This window comes from Malaclemys terrapin, chromosome 11 (genome assembly GCF_027887155.1).
Source record: "Malaclemys terrapin pileata isolate rMalTer1 chromosome 11, rMalTer1.hap1, whole genome shotgun sequence".
NCBI lineage: Eukaryota > Metazoa > Chordata > Testudines > Emydidae > Malaclemys > Malaclemys terrapin.
The window spans coordinates 18562179-18585982 of NC_071515.1; the positions used below are offsets into that span (position 1 = coordinate 18562179).

The 23804-nt window shown below is 44.9% G+C and overlaps 1 protein-coding gene across 6 annotated transcripts in view; it reads right to left on the reverse strand.

Annotated features, from left to right (window-relative positions):
• ADAM23 (ADAM metallopeptidase domain 23) overlaps nucleotides 1–23804 on the reverse strand; it is a 188424-nt gene that overhangs the window by 90501 nt on the left and 74119 nt on the right. For all 6 annotated transcript variants that reach the window (XR_008446698.1, XM_054044551.1, XM_054044552.1 and 3 more), the window contains exons 6-9: nucleotides 23109–23172; nucleotides 19124–19196; nucleotides 18296–18375; nucleotides 16427–16492 (exon numbers count right to left, since the gene is read on the reverse strand). Coding sequence is in view for 5 of the 6 variants with exons in the window: in XM_054044551.1 (XP_053900526.1) it covers nucleotides 16427–16492; nucleotides 18296–18375; nucleotides 19124–19196; nucleotides 23109–23172 (283 nt within the window). In the remaining variant the exon portion in view is untranslated. The remainder of the gene's footprint in view (nucleotides 1–16426; nucleotides 16493–18295; nucleotides 18376–19123; nucleotides 19197–23108; nucleotides 23173–23804) is intronic.

Genomic DNA, 23804 nt, shown 5'->3' on the forward strand with positions numbered 1-23804 from the left:
TTTAAAACAAACAAACAAACAAAAACCTTGCTTAGCAATGAAGTGAAAGCAGCAGTCACAAATAAAAAAAACATAGAAATGGAAAAAATAATTAATATGAATTAGAAGCTAGAGCTGTAGAAAATTGGTAAGAGAAGCAAAAGGACACAAGGAGAAATCTATGGCCAGCAGAGTTACGGACAATAAGCTGTAGGTTTTTTTTATGTATTTCTAGAACAAAAGGAACCCTAACGATGGTACTGGTCAACTACTAGATAGACGCAGCAAAATTGGCAGAAGTGTTCAATACATACTTCTGTTCATTTAGCTTTTTTCAAAATACAGATAATGTATTTTTATCCTATGATGATGAATACCTTCCATTTCAAAAGTGATTCAGGAGGATGCTAAAAAACAGCTACTAACCTCAAACATTCTTAAAATTAGCAAGTCCAGATAACTTGCATCCAAGAGTTGACAGAGGAGCTCTCTAGACCATTAATGTTGATTTGTAATAAGTCTTGGAACACTGTGGAAGTTCCAGGGGACTGGAAGAAAGCTAATGTTGTGCCAATATTTTAAAAGGGTAAATGGCACAACCCAGGTCATTACAAGCCTGTCAGACTGACTTTGATCCTGGACAAAATAATGGAATAGCTAATATGGAGCTTGATAAATAAAGACTTAAAAGAGGGTAATATAAATAATGCCAATCAAAACGGATTTAAAGAAAATAGATCTTGTCAAAACTAACTTCTTTTTTTTTTTTAAATAAGATTTCAACTTTGACTAATAAAGGTAATAGTGTTGATGAAATATACAGTAACTCCTCACTTAAAAGTTGTCCTGGGTAACTTTGTTTTGTTGCTGATCAATTAGGGAACATGCTTGGTTAAAGCTGTGCAATGCTCCCTTCTAATGTCGTTTGGCAGCTGCCTGCTTTGTCCACTGCTTGCAGGAAGAGCAGCCTGTTGCAGCTCGCTGGTGGAGGCTTGGAACCAGGGTGGACCGGCAGCCTCCCTATCAGCTCCCCGCTCCCTTAAGTTCCCTGTGCAGCAGCCACTGCCCAGCTGTCCCTCCCCCCACTGCCATGTGCTGCTCCTGCCCTCTGCCTTGGAGCTGCTCCCAGGAGCCTCCTGCTTGCTGTGCAGGGGAGGGGGGAAGAGAGAGGCTAATGTCAGGGTGCCTCCCTCCCCCCTACTCCTGCTCCCTGCTTACCCCTTCTCCATATAGAGCAGGATGGGGACAAGACAGGGCTCAGGATGGAGAGAGCTTGCTGGTCGCAGCTGCTGTCTGAACTTCCTGATCTTTTTAAAGGCAATGTACATAGAGTGGTGTCAGTGTACTCAAAGGGGCAATGCGCATCTCTCTCTCTCCCCCACACACAGGGTGTGTGTCTCTGTCTCTGTCTGGCATGCTGTCTCCCCTCCCTCCATTCATGCTGCCTTGTAGAGTGTGAGGCTACATTCACAACAATGTGTTAACCCTTGAGGGCTCAGTCGATTGCTAGTTCATCATTTAGCAGTAAGGCATTCCCTGGGCTATATCCCACCCTCTGACTCCACCACCTCAACCAAGCTTCACAATCATCATTGCTGTGTACAGTATTGCTGTGTACAGTAAACTGTTTGTTTAAAACTTATACTCTGTGTGTGTGTGTGTGTGTGTGTGTGTGTGTGTGTGTGTGTGTGTGTGTATATATTAAAAAGATATAGTTTTTTGTCTGGTGAAATAGATTTCCCTGGAACCTAACCCCCCCATATTTACATTAATTCTTATGGGGAAATTGGATTCGCTTAACATTGTTTCGCTTAAAGTCGCATTTTTCAGGAACATAACTACAATGTTAAGTGAGGAGTTACTCTATTTACACTTCTGCAGGACATCTGACTTGGTACTACATGACATTTTGATTAAGAAACTAAAAAGATACTAAATTAACATGGCACACATTAAATATATTAAAAACTGGCTGATAGGTCTCAAAACATAATTGTAAACAGGGAATCATCATCAAGCGCATATGTTTCTAACGGGATCAGTTCTCGGCCCTATGCTATTTAAAATTTTTATCAGCAACCTGGAAGAAAACAAAGTACTCCTGGTAAAGTTTGCAAATGACACAAATAATAGGGGGTGGGGCAGAAAGGAGCCAATAGCTGCTGCCGCTCCTCCGGGCCACCGGTGAGGGACGGTCCGCCGCTTCCGGCTTCCGCAGGGAGACGAAAGCGGCGACTCCGTCACTGGCAGCTCGCACTGCAGGCAGACCTGCCGCAGCCGGGGGAGAGGCGCCCCTCCCGCGACCCCAGTCCATTCCCCTCAGACCTGCCACAGATGGGGGGAGAGGTGACCCTCCCCTAGCCCCAACCCAGCCCAGTCCCCCGCCGGACCTGCTGCGGATGGGGGGAGAGGGTCCCCAACCCAACCCAGCCCAGCCCCAGACCTGCCGCGGATGGGGAAGAGGCGCCTATTCTGTGGCCCCAGCCCAGGAGCTACCACGGTGGGGAGAGCCACCTCTTCCCTCCCCCTCCCCCCCCCCCAAGACCAGGTGCTGCTGCTGCTGCTGGGAGAGAAAGCTGTGGGGAGTCCTCTCTCCCCACCGTAGCCCCAGGGCAGCCTGCACCCCAAACCCCTCATCCCCAGGCCGAGCCCTCACTCCCCCCACACTCCAACCCCCTGCTCCAGCCCCCTCCTGCACCCAAAACCCCTCATCCCCAGCCCCATCTCAGAGCCCGCATCCCCAGCCAGAGCCCTCACCCCCTCCTGCACCTCAACCCTCTGCCCCAGCCCTGAGCCCCTTCCCACACTCCGAACCCCTCAACCCCACCCCTGCCGCATTAATTTTATTATGTACACCAATATGGAGGTGATGTGTCACACCACACCTCCATATTGGTGCACATAACAAAATTCATTCCGCACATGTGTGGGAAAAATTAGAATGAACACTGGTTCTGAGTTGAGGGCACAAATCTCAGATATCCAGCAGGCCGACGTCACCACTACCAGGAACGCAACCTTCCAGGAAAGGAGAAGGAGGGAGCAAGAAGCCAGAGGCTCGAAGGGGGGACCCATGAGCCACGACAGTACCAGATTCAAGTCCCATGGAGGTACAGGATGCCTAACATGTGGGTAGAGGCTCTCCAGGCCCTTAAGGAATCTGGCTGTGATATCCTAAGCGAAAACTGACCTGCCCTCGAACGGCGGGTGGAAGGCTGAGATAGCTGCAAAATGGACCTTGATTGATGAGAGGGACATGCCCTGGACCTTGAGATGCAGGAGGTAGTCTAGAATGAGCTGCAATGAAGTTCGCTCACGGCAGACACCTTTATCCGCAATCCAGCAGATGAACTGCTTCCACTTGATCATGTAGCTCACTCTGATGGAGGGCTTTCTACTTCCCAACAAGACTCGCTGAACCTCGGCCCAACACTGGTGCATCTGCACATTTAGCCACACAGCAGCCAAGCCGTCAGATGCAGCGTGGCCAGGTTCGGGTTCGGGTGCAGAAGAATGCCATGGTTCTGGGAAAACAAGTCCACCCCGAGCGGCAGCTGGAACGGGGTCGCCACTGAGAGGCAACACTGCTGAACCACTGTTGGCACAGCCGTGCCAGCGCTATGAGGATGACCTTCACCCTGTTTTCATGAGGACCCTGGGCAGCAATGGCACTCAAAGGAAGGCGTACATTCGAGCCCCCGACCACGGCCGAACATGAAGCGGCCGAACATGAAGGGGCCGAACATGAAGGGGCCGAAGTGCCGGTGCCCCGGGAAAATGGAAATATGGAAGTATGCGTCCTTTAAATCGAGGGAGGCATACCAGTCTCCCAGATCCAGGAAGGGAATGATGGAAGCCAGGGAGACCATGAGAAAGAGAAGGTTACCCCCCTTGTGCAGTAACTGATGTTCTTCGAGATGGTTGTCCCTGTGGGTGCTCCACTTTAAGTGTCTTGGCGCTCTGCACTTGTAATCGGAGATTTGCAGTAGCAGTGCCCTGGTTGGCCGCGGCAGGCAGCTACTTAGCGTATGCAGCCAACCATCCCTCGGTTCCTTCTCTACCCCAGAGAGTCAGTGTGAAACTCCAAAGTAGAGGGAAGGAGGAAGGGTAGTGGAGCACCCACAGGGACAACCATCTCAAAGAACCTCAGTTACTGCACCAGGTGAGTAACCGTCTCTTCTTCTTCAAGGACTGTCCCTGTGGGTGCTCCACTTCAGGTGACTATAGAGTAGTACCCCTCGATGGAAGACGGGGCTTCAGAGTATCTTTGTTAATGGTGGATAGCACCGAGAATCCGAACTGAGTGTCGGCAGAGTAATGTTGTTCCAGAGCATAGTTTTTGATAAACGTGTGGGCCGAGGCCCATGTAGCTGCCCTGCAAATGTCTATGATGGGTACATTATTGAGAAACGCTACTGACATGGATAGCGCTCTGGTGGAGTGCGTACGAACCCCAACTGGAGCTGGGATGTTGCTCTGATGATAGCACAGGTGGCTATAACCAGAAATCCACTTAGATAGTCTTTGTTTAGAGATGGCCTCACCCTTTGATCACTCTGTGACTTATAGAAAGAGACATGACGATTTTCTAAATGTCTTTGTTTTTTCTAGGTAGAAGGCCAGAGCTCTACGGATGTCAAGAGTGTGAAGGGATGCCTCCCTGTTTTCAGCTTGCAGTTTCGGAAAAAACACAGGTAAGTAAATGGGTTGCTTTAAATGAAATGAGGAGGCCTCTTTAGGTATAAATTTAGGGTGGGCTCTTAGGAACACTTTGTCTTTATGGAATGTGGTATGCGGCAGGTGTGCCATTAGGGCCTCTAGCTCCCTTACTCTTCTTGCTGAAGTGATCGCGATAAGGAAGGAGACCTTCATTGATAAATGTAGCAATGAGCAAGTCGCAAGGGGTTTGAATGGTTTCCCCATGCAGGTGCGTAGCATGAGGTTAAGGTCCCATATCGGAGTAGGGTGTTTTAGGGGAGGGTAGATGTTGGTCAAGCCCTTTAAAAACTGTTTAGTTGATGGATGAGCAAAGATCGTGGTTCCATCTACCTTATCGTTTAGTGAGGTGATCGCTGCTAAGTGTACCTTTATGGAGCTATTGGAGCTATTAAGGCCTAGTATGTAGTCCAGGACTCTGGATAGAGGGGCAAAATGAGGAGACATATGGTGAACCTCACACCAGGAGCAGAAATGTACCCACTTATGAGCATATGTTTTGCGTGTGCTTGGTTTGCGACTATTCAAGAGAATGTCTTTAACCTCCTCAGAGTAATCCTGATCCAGGTCCATTAGCCATGGAGTAACCAGGCCTTGAGGCAGTGAACCGCTAGGTTGGGATGACTGACATGGCCAGTGTCTTGTGTCAGGAGGTGAGAAAGTAGCAGAAGGGTTTGAGGGGGTTTCACCGCCATCTGTCACAGGTATGGGAACCACGAGTTCCATGTGTGCAATAAATATGACCTGGGCCTTGTTCTGTCTGATTCTGTGTAGCACCCGGCTCAACAGAGGAATCAGGGGGAACGCGTACATTAGTGGTGCTTCCCATTTTGTAAGGAGGGCATCGCCCAGGGAGTGGTGACCGAGCCCCGCTAGGGAGCAATACTGAAGTCATTTCTTATTGAGAGCCATTGCAAATAAATCTATAGTAGGGAACCCCCACTGGTTGAATATGGTCATGAGGGTTGGGTAGTCCATCTCCCACTCATGGGTTTGTGAGAAGTGTCTCTCAGTGGTCTGCCATGGTATTCTGAAGTCCTGGCAGGAAAGCTGCAGAAATGTCTATCTTGTTCGATATGCACCATTGCCATAGGTGTAGTGCCTCGATGCAGAGAGGGTATGATTGAGCTCCGCCCTGTCGGTTTATATAAAACGTGCAGGCTGTGTTGCCCGTGAGGACATCAATGGTACTGTTGTGGATAAGCAGAAGGAAGTGTTCGCATGCTTTTCTGACTGCTCAGAGCTCTAGAATATTTATATGTAGATTGGTTTCCGCTGGGGACCAGTGTCCCTGGATGGTGTTGTCCAGGTGGGCTCTCCATCCCACAAGGGAAGCATCTGTGGTGATTGTCATAGTGGGAGCTTTTTGTTGAAATGGGACCCCCAAGCAGATGTTTTGTGGTTGCATCCATCACTTGAGGGAATCCTTCACTCTGCGGGGCATAGTGAGCTGTTTGTGGAGAGAATGCTTGTGTGGTATATAGCAGGTGCAAAGCCAGGCCCGTACGCATCTCATATGCAGTCTGGCATTTTAGACTACATAAGTTGTAGCAGCCATATGCCCAAGGAGCTGTAGGCAGGCCCTGGTGAATGTATGGAAATAGGCTTCGCGTCCAAAGTGGTCAAGCCTTTTCCAGTCGTTGTCGTAAGGGGTGGTTTTTGACTGGTGCTGTTTTCCCCTTTGGTTTAATGCCTCTATGACCAGTGAATTTGGAGCCGGGTGAGTAAATACGAACTCAGCCCTTTCACTGGTACATAATATTTTCTGTCCGAGTGTTTACAGGAGGGTGAAGCAGCAAGAGGTGTCTGCCGTATTATCTTTGCAGGATCCATTATAGCAGCATTGATGGGCAGAGCTATCTTTGCTGATGGGGATGCCTGCAAGATGTCAGTAAGTTTGTGCTGGGTCTCTGGCAACTCTGCTAAAGAGATGTCCAGGGATTCTGCAACTCTTTTGAATAAGTCCTGGAAGGACCTGAAGTCATTTCCTGTGGTGGGAGGTGGTGGAATAATTGTTTCGTCTGGGGACGAGGACAAAATATAGGTGGGTGGCAACGTATCACCTTCAGAAGCCTCTTTCTGCTCCTCTCCCTCTTCCTCCTGCGCCTCCGGTGGTGGTGGGTTCGTGGGTACAGGGGACTGGGTGGCCCATGACGCTGGTAGGTTGGGGGGTTTAAGATTCTGGGCTCTGTAGATTGCCCATGGGTCCCAGTATGGCGAGGGGGTCCCAGTTTTGGAGAGGAATGACGAGGGGTGTAAAGGCTTTTCGTCCTCATCACTGGATAGTGAGGGTGCAAATCCTATTCGGTTCGGTCCTCAACTGACTGGGGTGCCGTCAGTGCCAAAAAGAGGGGTTCCTGGCGTGGACGTGATTGCCAGGTCCTCCTGTTTGGTGAAGAGTTGTGGTACCCCCCATAGGCGCCAAGTTTTCCTGGCACCGGTGGGTGCTCGCCCCAGGCCTTGCCCCCTCCCGCCCCTGCTCCGACCCATTCCAACCCCTTCCCCAAATCCCCACCCCAGCCCCGCCTCTTTCCAGAGCATGCCCTGTTCTCCCCCCTCCCCTCTCTCCCTCCAGCTGTTTCACGGCGGCAAGCGCTGGGAGCTAGGGGGAGAAGCAGGGACACAGGCGCTCAGGGGAGGAGGTGGAGCGGACGTGAGCTGGTCGGCAAGCTTGGCTGCCTGTGGGTGCTCCAGCCCCGGAGCACCCATGGAGTCAGCGCCTATGGCGGTACTGTGAAGCTCTGTGCCGTGGATGACAGCATAGTATGCTCTGACAGTGCCGAGGTCTTGTTAAGCTGTGTATATGCAACAGGTGGCGCCATTACACTCTAGTCGGTGCTGAGGCATTCTTCAGCACTGTGGGTGCTGAACAAGGGAGCTTAGCTTTAGCTCATGCACCTGAGCGAAAGCCTGGTTGCTTCGGTGCCTTAGCTCCTCAGGATGTCTCGGTACCGGATGTTCTTGGTGCCTCTCGGTCCGAGGTTCTCGGTGCCATCGGTATCAGGGCACATTTTTCGCCAGGACACCGCTTCTTTTTAGAGGGATTTCTGTGGTGATGACTGTGACTGATGTTTGGCCGCCTTCTTAGGTGCAGGGTCCTTAGACACAGTTTGGGTGGACCCCTTGTCTGAGGCTGCTGCTGGAGACCGCTGGCCAAGAGCAGTCCTGGACTCTGGATCAGAGTCTGGCCTGAGGGATTTCTCCATCATTAATCATTTTAGTTGGAGGTCCCTGGCTTTCAGTGTCCTGGCAGATAATTTCTTGCAGAGTAGACACTTCTGTGGTACATGGCTTTCCCCAAGACAGCGGATGCACTGACCATGACCATCCAATACAGGAACTGATAGCCTGTTGGTCAGGCAATGTTAAAAGCTGGGGGAAACAGGCATGCCTGAGGAGGTTCAGATCTATAGAAAACGGTCGTAGTTCACTCACTGTTGTGGAAATCCACCAGTGGCGGGAGGAAGCTAACGAAATAAAGTGTTATTGTTTTTTGTTTGGTTGGTTTGGGGTTCTTGTTTTTTAGTGGGTAAATAAGGATGGAACTGGAAGAAAAACAAGAAAGGGGATAAATAAAAGTGGGAATATAAACAATTTACTAAATAGACAGGGGTGCTGCTGTCGCTCTGACTCAAGCCAAGGGGATAGAGAAGGAACTGAGGGACTGTTGGCTGCGCACACTAAGTAGCTGCCCAGAGTGGTGGCTGCCACACGTGCGCGGCCAACCAGGGCACTGCTACTACAAATCTCTGATTACAAGTACAGACACCTAAAGTAGAGCACCCACAGAGACACTCCTCGAAGAAGAACTTCAACTTCTTGAGAGACATGTTGAGGCGACACAGGTCCAGGATAGGTCTTAGGCCCCTTTTTGCCTTCAGAATTAGGAAGTAGCGGGAGTAGAATCCTCTGCCTTCCATGTTCCGAGGAACCTCTTCCACTGCCCCCAGATGCAGGAGGTTTTCGACCTCCTGAATGAGAAGTTGCTCATGAGAAGGATCCCTGAAGAGGAACGGGGAAGTGGGGTGGGAGGGATGGTCAGCTATAAATTGCAGGGTGTAACCCGAAGAAATGGTACTGAGTACCCAGTGGTCCGATATGATGTGGGACCAGGCCAACTGGAAAGGGCAGAGGCGTTTGAAGAAGGAGGGGGATGGATCCAGTACATTGGCTGGGCCACCGTCCTTGGGCGTACCCTCAAAACGACTGCTTCTGGCCTCCCTGATTTTTGGGAGGGTCGGGCTGCACCGCTGGATGGGAAGATGATAGATACTGTCTCTTAGGCCCCCTGTCCTTCTCCTTCTTCCTGTAAGAGCCTGATCTGGAAGAACTGGACTGTGGCGAAGGAGGTGGTGGCGGACCATAGAACAGCTTCGTGGACTGCTGAGGGGCATGCATGCCCAAGAAGTGGAGGGTGGCTCAGGAGTCCTTAAGCCCATGGAGCTTCAAGTCAGTTAGCTCAAAAAAGAGCCCTGAACCCTCAACGGGGAGGTCCTGGATTGTGGCCTGCATCTGTGGGGACAGCCCCGAGGCCTGCAACCACGAGCTGCGTTTCATGGCCACTGCTGACTCGATCACCCTGGCTGCCGAGACTATCGCGTCCCATGCCTGGAGGACTCCCTGGCCACCGCTGTGCCTTCGCTCACTAACACAGTGAACTCTTGGGCACTGTCCTGCGGAAGGGCCTTCGTGAACTTATTGAAGGAGTCCCACAGGTTGAACTTATAATGTCTCAGCAGGGCCTGGTGATTAGACACTAGGAACTGCAAGCTGGCCATTGAATAAGCCTTTTGGCTAAACAAGTCCAGCCTCTTAGTGTCTTTATTTTTCAGTGTCCCGCTAATCTGTCCCTACCTGTCCCTCTCGTTCACTGTGGACATGACCAGTGATGCTGCCGGGGGATGAGTATACAGATATTCAAAGCCCTCTTCGGGGATGTAATATTTCTTTTCCGCTTTCTTGAAAATCAGCAGAATAGAGGAGGGAGATTGCCACAATGATTTGGCTATCTTCAGGACCCTCGGGTGGACGGGCAATGCAACCTGTGCTGGGGTGGTGACCGAGATGACGTTGAAGAAGTTGTCAACCTCCTCAGCGAGCTCCTCAATTTGCAGACCAAGGTTCTCCACCACCCATTTAAGGAGGGTCTGGTGCACCTTAAAATAGTCCGGGGGACTGCTAGGATGGGGTGGCCTGGTGACTGCCTCATCCAGGGATGACGACAAAGATTTTACCGCCTGTATGAGAGTGTCGTCCCCTTCTTTCGCGGGGGAGGGTTCCTTCGGTGCCCGGGTGCGGTGCACTGCGCTGCCTCTGCCTTCTGACTGTGGTGTTGGCAGTGCCACGGCTAGCTTGCCCGATGCAGCCAGGGAGGACTGGGAGTATTGGACCGGCATCACCAGCACCTCCCCACCATGGGATCCAGTACCACCACTGGGGGCCACTGTCCCTGTTGCACCAGTATCACTACTGGTGCTGCCTCGGTCTCCTCATTGGTGGGAGTTGCCCCTTTTTGGCGACAGGCTGAAGTCACAGTCCAACCCTGATCATTGTCCCTCTGATGACCATGGTGGGGCCGTTGAGGCCTGGTGAGCGAGTGGCAGGATGACGGTGAGTAGCGCCGCCTGCCCGAGGAACGGTACTGGGGTGAACAAGAGCGGTGCCGAGATCCTGAATGACCCCTCCAGGACAGCAACCGACGCCTGGGAGACTGCCTGGGAGAAGGTGACTGCCACCTCAGAAACCTGCAGCCAGAGGATTGCTGGTACCGTTGGCATAGGGAACGGCGCCTCAAATCCGAAGTCCCACGCCTACTAGGTGGAGATCTCGTTGGAGAGCTGTCCTGGCAATGGCTAAAAGGAGTCCGAGGTTGTGGTGATAGGGACCTGCATCTGTGGTCTGGCGACCAGGGGAGTTCTGCCAGGCTTATGATGCATCCCGGTGGGCTTACGCTTCGGTGTTGGGGGCGGAGCCGTTTTGGTCATCTGGCGTGGCACATGCAGAGCCGGTCGGCTTTGCTGTCTAGCGGCTGGGACCAGTTCAGGCACTGAAGGCCCCACGATAGGCTGGGAGCCCCTGTCGCTGCCTGGAATGGGGGGCAGGTCCCAAGCTAGACTGGGAGGTCTGACCTCAGCAGCACCCCGGGAAGCCCCAAAGTGGGCGCATGGCTTCATACAGGTCCTTTGCCCGTGGCCCCTCTGTCCTTCGGTGCCAAAGGACTCTGCATCTTCTGCCGCTTCCTTGGCACCGGTGAAAGGGAGCAGCGCTGGGCTGAGGCCGGTGATGTGCTGCGCACCGAGGCCGATGTACTCTGCGTAGATTCTGTGGTGGAGGGCTCAGACATGGGGAAAAGGGCAGCCTCCATCAGGAGGACCCTCAAGCGAATATCTCGCTCCTTCTGGGTGTTGGGGCTGACCGCAAGTTACCTTGGGCTGTTGTTACTGCATGGTTCGAGGGGAGCTAGAAGTGAACAGGCTTTGACTGGACAGGCTGGCTTGCACCCACTTGGCTGCACCCACTTGGATAAACAAGTGAAGAGATAAGTGAGGCCCAAGACTGTGAAGTGTGGGAATAGAAAACAGCAGTGTTTCCTGCCAGAGCCTGTTTGTGGGTGAATATGCCCCCTCCCCTTAGAAGGAGGTGATGATTAAAAATGGCTTTGCAAATTGCTTTAGATGAACAGTCTCACCTGTGGACCCTGGCCTTATGGGTGCCCAGGAATTCCCCACACTGGAGCAGTGCCTGCTACGAGTCCTCAAGGACAAGGCTGGAGGGTCCGGGACTGTCCATAGCAGAAGGGGCGTAAGCATTGATTCTTGCTTGCTTGCTTGCTGAAAAGCACATATTTAGTAACGCGTTAAGGCTGGGAAGCTTATTATACTTTGGCAATAAAACTGGTTATACTTATGCACCTGGTGTGGCTTCATTGAGTGTATCCAAGCCCTCACCTTTGGGTCAACACCGGGTCCGAAGGCAAAAGTTTTTGCAGATGCGACACCTGTCTTTCCTGTGGCTTTCCCCCAGGCACTTGAGACAACTGCCAGGTGGATCACTGATTAGCATGAGCCTGCTACATGCCGAACACAACTTTAAGCCTCTCAGAGCAAAGTCCCAAAAGGGACTCTACTAACTAACTTAACACTATCAACTAACTACTAGGAACTACATACAAAAATCAGTAGAACGAAGTCTATGCGAAAGGCTATGAAGAAACCGCTAGTGCTCTTGCAAAGCAAGGTGAGGTACTCCAATCAACCATCACGGGAGGTAAGAAGGAACTGAGAGGGCGTAGGGCTGGCGGTGCCTGATATACCGCCGCATGAGCGCGGCACTCCAGAGAGTGCCACAGCCGGCCGGCCCTACAGATACCGCTAAGGCATAAATCTCCAACAACTGTGCATGTGAGCATGCGCACACACCTAAAATGGAATTGACATGAGCAAGCACTCAAAGAAGAATAGTGAATTCTATCCTGGGAAGCAACAACTCTGAAAAAAAGGCTTACGGGTCATGATGGATAATTAGCTGAACATGAACTCCTAGTACAAAGCAATGGCTAAAGGGGCTAATGAGATCCTTGGATGTATAAACAGGGAAATATCAACTAAGAGCAGAGAAGTTATATTACTTCTGTATCTGGCACTGCCGCAACCAATACTGAAATACTGTGTCCAGTTCTGGTGTCCACACTTCATGAAGGATGTTGAAAAATAGGAGAAGGTTCAGAGAAGAGCAACAAGAATGATATAAAGGATTGGAAAACATTCCTTAGAATGAGAGATTCAAAGAACTCATTCTATTTAACTTATCAAAGAGAAGATAAAGGGTTGACTTGATCACAGTCCGTAAGTACCTTTGTGAGGAGCAGAAATTTGATAAGGGAGAGTTCTTAATCTAGCAAAGGTGTATAACAAGTTCTAATGGCTGGAAACTGAAGGTAGACAAATTCAGATGAGAAACAAGGCACAAACTTAACAAAGATTGTGGAGGATGCTCCTTTACTGCCAATTTTTAAATCAGGATTGGATTCTAAGAGATATGCTCTAGTTCAAGCACAGCTATTGGACTTAAGGAATTAATTCGGGGAAGTCCTATGGCCCGCATTATTAAAAAACACCATTATTAAAATAACAGCAAGAGGACTAAAAAAGTGCCACCATGGCTAAGCAACAGAGGGAAAGAATGGATTAGAGCCAAAAAAGAATCCTCTCAAAACAGGAAGCCATATCATTTTGAGGAAAATAGAAAGGAGAATAAACTCTGGCAAGTCAAGTGTAAACATATAATTAGGCAGGCCAAAAAAGAATTTGAAGAGCAAATAGTAAAAGACACAAAAACCGATAGCAACAATTTTTTTTAAGTCCATCAGAAGTAGGAACACTGCCAAACAATCAGTGGGACCACTAGATGATCAAGAGGCTGAAGGAGCACCCAAGGAAGACAAAGCCATTGCGGAGAAGCTAAATCAATTCTTTGAATCAGTCTTCACTCCATAGGATGTGAGGGAGATCCCCACATCTGCGCCATTCTTTTTAGGTGACAGATATGAGGAATTGTCCCAGACTGAGGTGTCAATAGAGGACATTTTAGAACAAATTGATAAATAGGTCCCCAGGACCAGATGGTATTCATCCAAGAGTTCTAAAGGAACTCAAATATGGAACTGCAGAACTACTTACTGAGTTACGTAACCTATTGCTTAAATCAGCCTCTGTGCCTCTGGAAAATGGGGTAAACAGTGAGATGACAAAATCTGCAGATGATACAAAATTATACAAAATAGTTAAGTCCAAAACTAACTTTAAAGAATTACAAAAGGAGCTCACTAAACTGAGTGACTGGGCAACAAAATGGTAGATGAAAATCAATGTTGATAAGTGCAAAGTAATGCACATTTGAAAAAATAATCCAAACTATATATGCAAAATGATGGGGTCTAAATTACTTGTTACCACTCAAGAAACAGATCTTGGAGTCATCATGGATAGTTCTCTGAAAATATCTGCTCAATGTCCAGCTGCAGTCAAACAAGCAAAACAAATGTAAGGAAAGGGATAGATAAGAAGACAGAAAATAGAATGCCAATAGATAAATCCGGGATACACCCACACCTTGATTACTGCATGCAGTTCTGGCTTCCCTAACTCAAAAAGATATATTAGAATTGCAACAGGTACAGAGAAGGACTACAAAAATGATTCGGTAAGCAACAGTTTCTATGTGAAGTGCTTAAAAAGATTGGGACTGTTCATCTTAGAAAAGAGACGACTAAGGGGGGATATGATAGATGTGCATAAAATCATGAATGGTGTGGAGAAAATGAATAAGTGTTATTTACATAAACAGACAAACCAGAGGTCACCCAATGAAATTAACAGGCAGCAGGTTTAAAACAACTATACAATAAACCTGTGGAACTTGTTGCCAAGAAATGTAGCAAAGGCCAAAAGTATAAATTGATTAAAAAAAAGAATTAGATAATCTCATGGAGGATAGGTCCACCAATGGCTATTGGCCAAGATGGTCAGGTTTACTATCCTATGCTCTGGGTGTCCCTAAACCTCTGAATGCGAGAAGCTGGACTGGATGACAAGGGATCACTTGATAACTGCCTTGTTCTGTTCATTCCCTCTGAAGCATCTAGCACTGGCCTCTGTCGGAAACAGGATAATGGGCTAGATGGACAAGTGGTCTGACCCAGTATAGTCATTCTTATGTTCTTATTATTCAGGATGTCAGACAAGATGATTGCAACACTTCCTTCTGGCCTGAAAATCTAAGAATATAGTAAAGAATCTATGAATCGGCATCAAGGAAATTACTCACATGGATTAAGTGTTCGCCAATGTAAGGGTTACATATTCTAGCCCTTCAAATTTAAAGGGTAAATATTGTACATTCACAAATGCTTCTTTTAGAGCTACTTCTACAATCTACTCTACAAACAAAAAATTCTGCAGTGTGTTTCAGAGAGTGAAATTTTCCCTTTAGATCTAGTGCACGTCTTTACTATCTTAAATATATTTTTCTAGTCAAAAAACAAGAGTTTGTAATGCATCTAAAGAATTAAGAAACATCTGGTAGGAGACAATTCTGACATTCTAATATTTGTGTTAAATTGGGAGACTGGACAAAAAGAACGAGACAAGGTACAGAGAGAGCGAGAGAGATTGGCAGAATACTTGTACTCTTAGTCCACGTTCTAGACCTAAGCGCATTTCTTTGGCACTCAAATATTTTGGTTAGGCTCTTGCTACCAACAGGTGGCACTTCAATGTCCCTGTCTTGTATTATTGAGCTATTATCCAATTATTTTAAAAAATAACACTTAAACCTAATTTCTTCTGAAACTAAAGTGCTTGAAAAGATATGTACCTACAGGCACATATACAGTAGACGTGTAACACTAAAAAAATAAACTGGATAAATAATTTGAGCTTGTAAACCAGGTCAACAGAAATTTTCAATACATTCTTGTAAAAAAATCTGCACACTTGTTCCCTTCTAAACATCTACATTTTACATAATGCTGAGGCGCAAATCAAGCCCACCTACTGAACAACATGCAGCAGGGCCAAAGTTAAGGGGAAAACTCCATAGTCTTGAGGCTACAGGAATTCTACTTCATAATGTGCTGGTGTGGGGAGTAGATGGGTAGATTTTGTGGCCCCATGTGGTAGTCGGGGGCATGGTCTATTCAACCATTGGGTAACCTGAGATTTGGGGAATTTCCCTGGACACCCCACAACATCTGTTGAGAGGCCTAGTACTTCTATACTACTCCCCAGGCGCCGCCTTTCTGATTTAATCTGCTGAACAGGCAGGGTGCTGACATTTTGATAACCCTATCTTACTTGGCACAATTAATGAAAGCAGTAACATTTAAATAGCAAATGTCAGCTGATCTAGTTTCTTTAATATCTCCTCAAGGAAAAGAAGAAATCAGAGCAGAATTCTTTGTAAATGTAACACATTTTGCTTAATCCAATGGCAAGATTTATTGTTTATTTCACTACCCTGCCTATTTATAAGCATGGATTTACCAGGAAGAAGAAAAAAAAAAAAAAGAGAGAGATAGCTTCACATGCATATCTTACTGCCCAAATAGCAAAGCTTTTTACTCTAAATTGTGTCCTACCAGTCTCAGCCTGTTTCTTTAATCCTTAAAAGATGGAATTTAATTTTTAAATTCTAACAGTACTGCCACTTAACAGTTAAATATATGTTAACATACATCTTATCTATATATATATACACACACACACACACCTATATATACAACACTAATAATACATATTAAAACACTAATATAAATAATATATATTAATTTGGTAATGTTTGTAAAGTACTTTAAGTATTCAAAGTGCTGTCTAAAATGCTCGGTATTATTAACTACTATGGGCCACACTGTGTCTTTCAGCTTAGCACTAGCAAGGGGTAGCCCCGGGGGTACAGTACCTCAGACACACTCCTCAGAACTGTGTCACCCTATTCCTGTCTTGCTCTGCGGTGAGAAGTAAATTTCTACACCCCTTAAAAGGATGTAATTTATTTTCCCCATTGGACATAGCTACCTTATCTTGCTACCACGGAGGGGTATAGATCCTATCTCCACACCCAAAAATCTGTGCCAGAGAGTGAGGAACTCAGATATAGAAACTTAGACAGTCAGGTATGGACCACCTTCTGAATCAGATTACAAGGAAGATTGCCACTGAATCTATATCCTTACCATTTTATGGTCATTGACAATCATGAGCTCCAGATATTTCATCTCTTCAAATATACCACGAGATGCCTGTTGGATTTAAAAATACATTGTGAGAAATGACAGTGTGATGGTAATTTTTAAAAATAACTCTGCAGCTGGCCTAGGTATCTGGTAGCAGTGGGAGAGCCAAGTTTGTATCCCGCACTGGCTTCAACGGGACTACTCACATAAATGTTACTCGAAGTGAATAAGTTTGCCAGAATTGAGAAAGCTCTTCAACTAGTGTAAATCGGCATAGCTCCATTAACTTCAATGGAGTTACATGGATTTACATCAGCTGAGGCTCTGGACCATTTCATTTAGAATAAATTCAGATCCAAACCTCTTTGTCCAATGTTTTCAGAAAAGGCTATTGTTTCCATAGAACTTAGCGTTTAGAAAGACCCAGAAAACAACATACCCCTTGTTCCATTGCGATATTTACTAGATCTAGGAAAAAAGTGATTTTTTAAAAATAGGTAGGGTTTGAAACCCCACCCATTGTGCTGTATGATCCCAGGAGAAAGCTGATCTCAAATAGACAAATGGGTACAAATTAATATTAATGAAAGCTAAAACAAGCCACAAGCACATGTATGTAAACAAAATGAAGTCCAAACTGATGAATCTAAACTAGTTATAATGTGACTAGGGACCGAATGGCTAGGTAGCAGTTCTGCTGAAAAGGACCTAGGGGTCACAGTGGATATGAAGCTGGATATGAGTCAACAGTGTGCTCTTGTTGCCAAGAAGGCTAACGGCATTTTGGGCTGTATAAGTAGGGGCATTGCCAGCAGATCGAGGAACGTGATCGTTCCCCTTTATTCGACATTGGTGAGGCCTCATCTGGAATACTGTGTCCAGTTTTGGTCCCCACACTACAAGAAGGATGTGGAAAAATTGGAAAGAGTCCAGCGGAGGGCAACAAAAATGATTAGGGGTCTGGAGCACATGACTTATGAGGAGAGGCTGAGAGAACTGGGATTGTTTAGTCTCCAGAAGAGAAGAATGAGGGGGGATTTGATAGCAGCCTTCAACTACCTGAAGGGGGGTTCCAAAGAGGATGGAGCTCGGCTGTTCTCAGTGGTGGCAGATGACAGAACAAGGAGCAATGGTCTCAAGTTGCAGTGGGGGAGGTCCAGGTTGGATATCAGGAAAAACTATTTCACTAGGAGGGTGGTGAAACACTGGAATGCGTTACCTAGGGAGGTGGTGGAGTCTCCTTCCTTGGAGGTTTTTAAGGCCCGGCTTGACAGAGCCCTGGCTGGGATGATTTAGCTGGGAATTGGTCCTGCTTTGAGCAGGGGGTTGGACTAGATGACCTCTTGAGGTCCCTTCCAACTCTGATATTCTATGATTCTATGATTCTATGTATTGCAGACTGTGAGAACTGTCCATATTTTTTTTTCCTAAACAACCCAATTTTGGATCACAAATTTGTTACTTTTGGCTTTGGCTATGCTACTTCATGAGCCATGTGACCATAGGAGAGGACATCTCTACAGTAGTCAGACTTCCTCCAGGGGTGTTCTCTGTCCACAATAGTATCAGACCTTAATGATCATTGAAATTTTAATCACACTTTCACTATCAAATTTCTGTTCAAACTGTACATGGTATTGCTGTCATCATATAAACTATATCTATTTTATTCTGTAGATTCAGGTTCAAATATAATGGCATCATTTGGTGGAAAACAGTACTGTATTATAAAAATATGAAAGAGATATTTTAAACTTTGTTTCAAGCGTCCAAAGGATTTTGTTTGCTAAGAACCAATGCTCACTTATAATTAAAGAATTTGGAAGTTTATGCAGCACTGCAGAGGTCTAAACTTAGTGTCACACTTACACTCACAGCCCTCTTTCTTCTCCTTTTCCTGAGCCACCGTAACTCAGACAGGAAAGACCACTCAGAACTAGATTCGGTCTCTGAAGAAAATAAAATTAACAGAACTTACATAATTTAGCATTTATGTAGGAGAACATGCAGTTTAAATCCTTGTAAGAATGGAAACTCTTTACAGTGAGATTAATTAATATATCTCTATATCTAAATTAAAGCTGGAAAATTTCAAAAGTTAAAAAGTTTAGTGAAATCCTAAGAACATTCAATAAAACATTTTAGAAATCATTGTGATGTGGACACTTATCCAGCGGGAAATGGACTAAGAATACCTAATTCACAAATATTTGAAGGTGAATTGCAAAGCATTCTCTAAAATTCATAACTTTTAAGGATCCCATATCAATAACAAAGTATGTGAATAGATTTAAAATTACAATTAAACATGCACTAAAAAGGGACATAAAGAGACTAAGACCTGACCATACAGTTTTGCTTTTTCTCTTTCATGTGTTGATGACAATCACTAGCATCCAAAAAATATCAGCTGATTAAAGTATTAGTGATGAAACCAACAGCTATTCTCTGCCAGAAGAACCTAAACACAGGTCTTGATAGGTGAAAATATTTCAGTTCAATTTTAACATTTCTGAAATTCAATGTGATGATAATAAACTTGGTATACAGAAGTCAACTTGATAATGGTCATCTTTTTTCTTATTCTTCTAAAAGTTCAGCAGTTTAACATAGGCGCCATTAACCTGAACCTCAAACTATTTACATTACAACTAAAATTATTTTTGTTACTGAAAACATAATGTAACCAATACATACCAACATTCTTCATTTGCTTCGAGGTTTGTGTTCCTAAAGTCCTCTGGATGATGTGTGGCCTGCCTGTGCTTTTCTTAAAAAAAAAATGTATAAAAACATTTTCAACTTATTAGCAAAGCCAAATGAAAAGAAAGATGCACTTATTACAGTAGATTGACATCTTATTTGTTCTTTTCCCTAAAAGGAAATAGTAATATCCACTGACATAAATGTAATATCTTTAAATTGGTGCTATGTATACTTTACCAGGATAACTTCTACTCATTACATTCTTAGAATATTAATCCAAACATGAAAGCCTGCACAATTCAGTATGATGTACTCTTCAATTGTAGAAGGCCTTATTTGGAGAACTCTCTCATAGTGTACAGGGAGACTTTGGGTTGAAAGAACCCCGGGTAACAATAGAGCAGGTTACAAGCTCCTGATTAACAATGCTGTATCTTTCTCCAGGGCCAGAGGAGGTGAGACAAGTCTCTCATTAGGATTGGTGGTAGGCTTCTTGCCTCTTTATTTCTAATTCTGCCTCATCTACTGACTGGCTGTGTGGTGAATCACTTGGCTGGTCACTTTTCCTAATCTAAAACATGGACAATATTTATTTATCACCTATATTACAAAGGTGTCATAAGGATTAATTCATTGATTATAAATATCTTTGAGACCCTCAGAGAGAAGACATTAATAGAGTATGAAGTATTATCTTAAGAATCCAAATTCTACTCTCTGCATACATACATATACCTAGATACAGTCTTACTGCACCTGCTCAAAAATAAAGATATGCCTATTATAAATCACAAAGACAAGCTACTTAATTGTATTGAAACTCAACAGAAAGAACAGTAAGATTTATGTCTCTTTCAACATAATTAATGCATAGTGCCGTAAATCTATATATAGGACAAAAAAGAATAAATATATTGAAGTTTTCTCCTTTTAAAATGATAAATTTCAAAGTATCACAGTTTGATATGTGCCCCATGGATCTCTGTCTCCTCTCCCTTGTCATTCCATCACCTGATCTTGTCAAATAATGCTTTTGAAAAGACAGAATGCTATTTTTGTGCAACTCCTGAGAGATTTGTGTAAAACATGGAAGTAAAATATTCAAAAATTCAAACTGCACATGTACAGTAAATACAACTTAGTTTCATATACTGCCTTCCATTCCTAAGGTATCCGAAAGGACTTAACCAACCAAACAATGAAAGCAACGCTCGCAATCAGATAACTAGTGTGGACATCTATCTCAGGTATTATGCACAAAGCGGGAGATCAGGTGCCTAACTTGCACTGACTTTCAAGTTGGGTGCCTCACTGCCATTTATGGCTCTGAAAATCTCCCTATAGACATTTTATTTTGGTTAATAGAAGAAAGTAGTTTTATTGAGAACAATACTCTTGTCCAAAACTATCCTCTATGCTATTTAAAACTTCCACCTGGACACACAGAGGTGGCAGAGGAGATATTTTAAAATCTTCCATAAATTACAGTGATTGTACAAAGTCTAAAAATAACCCTAATTATTTCTTTCCATTGCCTCAAGCTCTGTACTACAGTGTCAGCATGAAGAGTGAAATTCTACTGTCCTAGGAGAATAATCTCCCAATTGTCTGTCTCCTAATTAAGGAGGGGTTACCAGATCCATAATGGTGAACATATGGTCAGTTTTCAATAGGGTGACCAGATGTCCCGATCTTATAGGAACAGTCCCGACATTTGGGGCTTTTTCTTGTATAAGCTCCTATTACCCCCCACTCCCTGTCCCGATTTTTCACACTTGCTGTCTGGTCACCCTAGTTTTCAACCAATAGCCAGTGTCATATATAGGTTACATTTAAGTACAGTATGTAGCTTTGTAACAAGGAGCCTTGCTCCAGCTGCCACACTGAATGGTTCCTAAATTATTTTCCAATGGACTATCTGTGACCTTGCACTCCATATGATTTTATGAAATATGCTAATGAGTGTGACTATAATGTAACTGGAATATGCTTCGTGCAAAAGGTCTCCTGTAAGGTATCATTACAAAGCTTATAATCTACTGAGTGTGATCATCCTATTTGTATAAATGTATCATTCTTGTATCTGAAACTAGAAATATGAAATATAACTCTGAGGTCCTATTGTAATTATGCAAAGTGTGGGCCATTAATGGTGGTTTGGAATCTTGATGGTTCCCATCAACTAGGACAACTGGTTGTAAATGGCTCTGTTTACTTGCAAGCCTTCCTGTGAGTCAGGCCAGGAAGAATGAAGGCTTGGAGTCTCACAGGACATGTGACCATGTCACCTGGTACTGGAATCCATCTTAAACCTGGGGCTTTTCCATTTAGACAGTGGGGTGGGGACCCAGAGAGACAAAAGATTCCCGTCTTGTGCCAAAGCTATATAAAGGGGTGGAACAGAACAAAGGAGGCTGCAGTCATGAGAAATCTCCTAGTTACCACCTGAGCTGGAACAAGGACTGTACCAGAGGAAAGGATTGGGCCCAGACTAGGAAGGAGTCCAGTCTGTGAAAGAAACTTATTGAAACATCTCTGAGGGTGAGATTTTATCTGTAATCAGTTTCTTAATGTATTAGGCTTAGACTTGCATGTTTTTGTTTTATTTTGCTTGGTAAGGTACTTTGTTCTGTCTGTTATTACTTGGAACCACTTAAATTCTACTTGTTATTCTTAATAAAATCACTTTTGCTTATTATTGAACCCAGAGTTAGTGACTAATACCTGGGGGAGCAAACAGCTGTGCATCTCTCTCTATCAGTGTTATAGAGGGTGAACAATTTATGAGTTTACCCTGTATAAGCTTTATACAGAGTAAAATGGATTTATTTGGGGTTTGGATCCCACTGGGAGCTGGGTGTCTGGGTGTTGGAGACAAGAACACTTCTTAAGCTGTTTTCAATTAATCTGCAGCTTCTGGGGGACGTGGTTCAGACCTGGGTCTGTGTTTGCAGCAGCCTAACATGTCTGGCTCAGCAAGACAGGGTACTGAAGTCCCAAGCTGGCAGGGAAAACGGGCTCAGAGGTAGTCCCAGCACATCAAGTGGCAGTCCCAACGGGGTTTCTGTGACCCAACTCGTCACACTATCATTCTAACTAGGATTAACATTACCTGAAGCATCTTTACTTATCACACAAAGACTAACAATCTTGCAGTTCCTTTGCGGGACTCTGTTGTCATGTTTACTGTTACCAAGAGAGGTTTTAAAAGAAACCAGTTAGAATTACAGTACTTTGTGTAATTTATCATGCACTGATGAGGTGCCAGGCAAGATACAAAGCCTGAAAATCCTCATCTTGATGTCTCTTGGATCCCAAAACCCCAAAATGTCTCTTGGAAATCAAATGCAAGTGCAGAAGTATCCCACAGGAGAAAAATTCCTCGTCTATTGTGCTGAAATTTGTAAACTAGCCTTTGGAGTATAGTCAGCTCTGTTTACATCAATGCCTTCAGGAGTAACAGTACAAACATACTATACTTAAAGAGAGCCACAAGTTAAGTAGAACAGGTTCAGAGTGTGAATAAGATATTTGGGTAAATATATTCCTAAACCCTGATCCAATTTATTCATCTATTTGTATCAGAGCCATTACATACAGGCACTACAATCCTCTGTGATAACTACCCAGCTGCGGCACTCTGTATGGAGTGCCTGACCTCAGCTCCAAAACATAGGTTTTCACCAAGTCAGTGAAAGGATCAAATTCACTAGCTCAGACAGTAGAAGAAATTGGTAAACACTTTTATAGTCTACAAATCATTCACCATGGGAATAAGCCCTTAGAAGCCACCAACATGAATTGCCTGTTCCCAAATCTAAAGTGAATTTAAGATTAGAAAATTCAAGTTAAAACATGGAATTAAAATAAATCTTTAATAATTCAGATTTGCAAGTTACTTGTGAGAAACATACTGACATTTAGGCATCCCTGTAACAAACAAAACCAAAAAAATTACAAATCAGTATAAACTTACTGCACTGTGGGTCAGATCCATTGGTTCTATGAAGTACACATAGGTGCTATCTTCAAACATGCCACTGGAACATTAGAAAGAAAAAGGAAGAGATTTAGGACCAATACAAGTACTAAGGAATAATTTTAATCCAACAAATGGTCTTTGGTCAAATAAATCCAATTGTACTATTTAAAACTAGTGAACAAGCCATCATAAAAAATTCCAGTGGTAACTGGCAAAATATAGTAGTGATGCACATCTGCAAAATCAATTTTGTGCTAGACAGGATCCTTGGTAATGGAATACTTGACACAACAATGGAAAGAGTCAAGATCTGATCTTGGTCGTCCTAAAACACCAATTAATATGCAGAAGACAACAAACACAGCTGAGTTATATACACATAATCAACAAAGAGCTACTGAGCATATACTATCTTACATTATTTACTTACATCAAAAATAATAATCAAAAGACTGATTTTTCAAAATTATAATTCCTGGTATGACTGTACTGGAATCATAGTAATGCAGGGTTTCTCAAACTTCATTGCACCGCCACCCCTTTATGACAACAAAAATTACTGCACGACCCCATAAAGGGGGACCAAAGCCCAAGCCCCACGGCCTCGGGCAGGGGGGCCAAAGCCCAAGCCCCACTACCTGGGGTAGGGGGACCAAAGCTTGAGGGCTTCAGCCCCACTACCAAGCGATG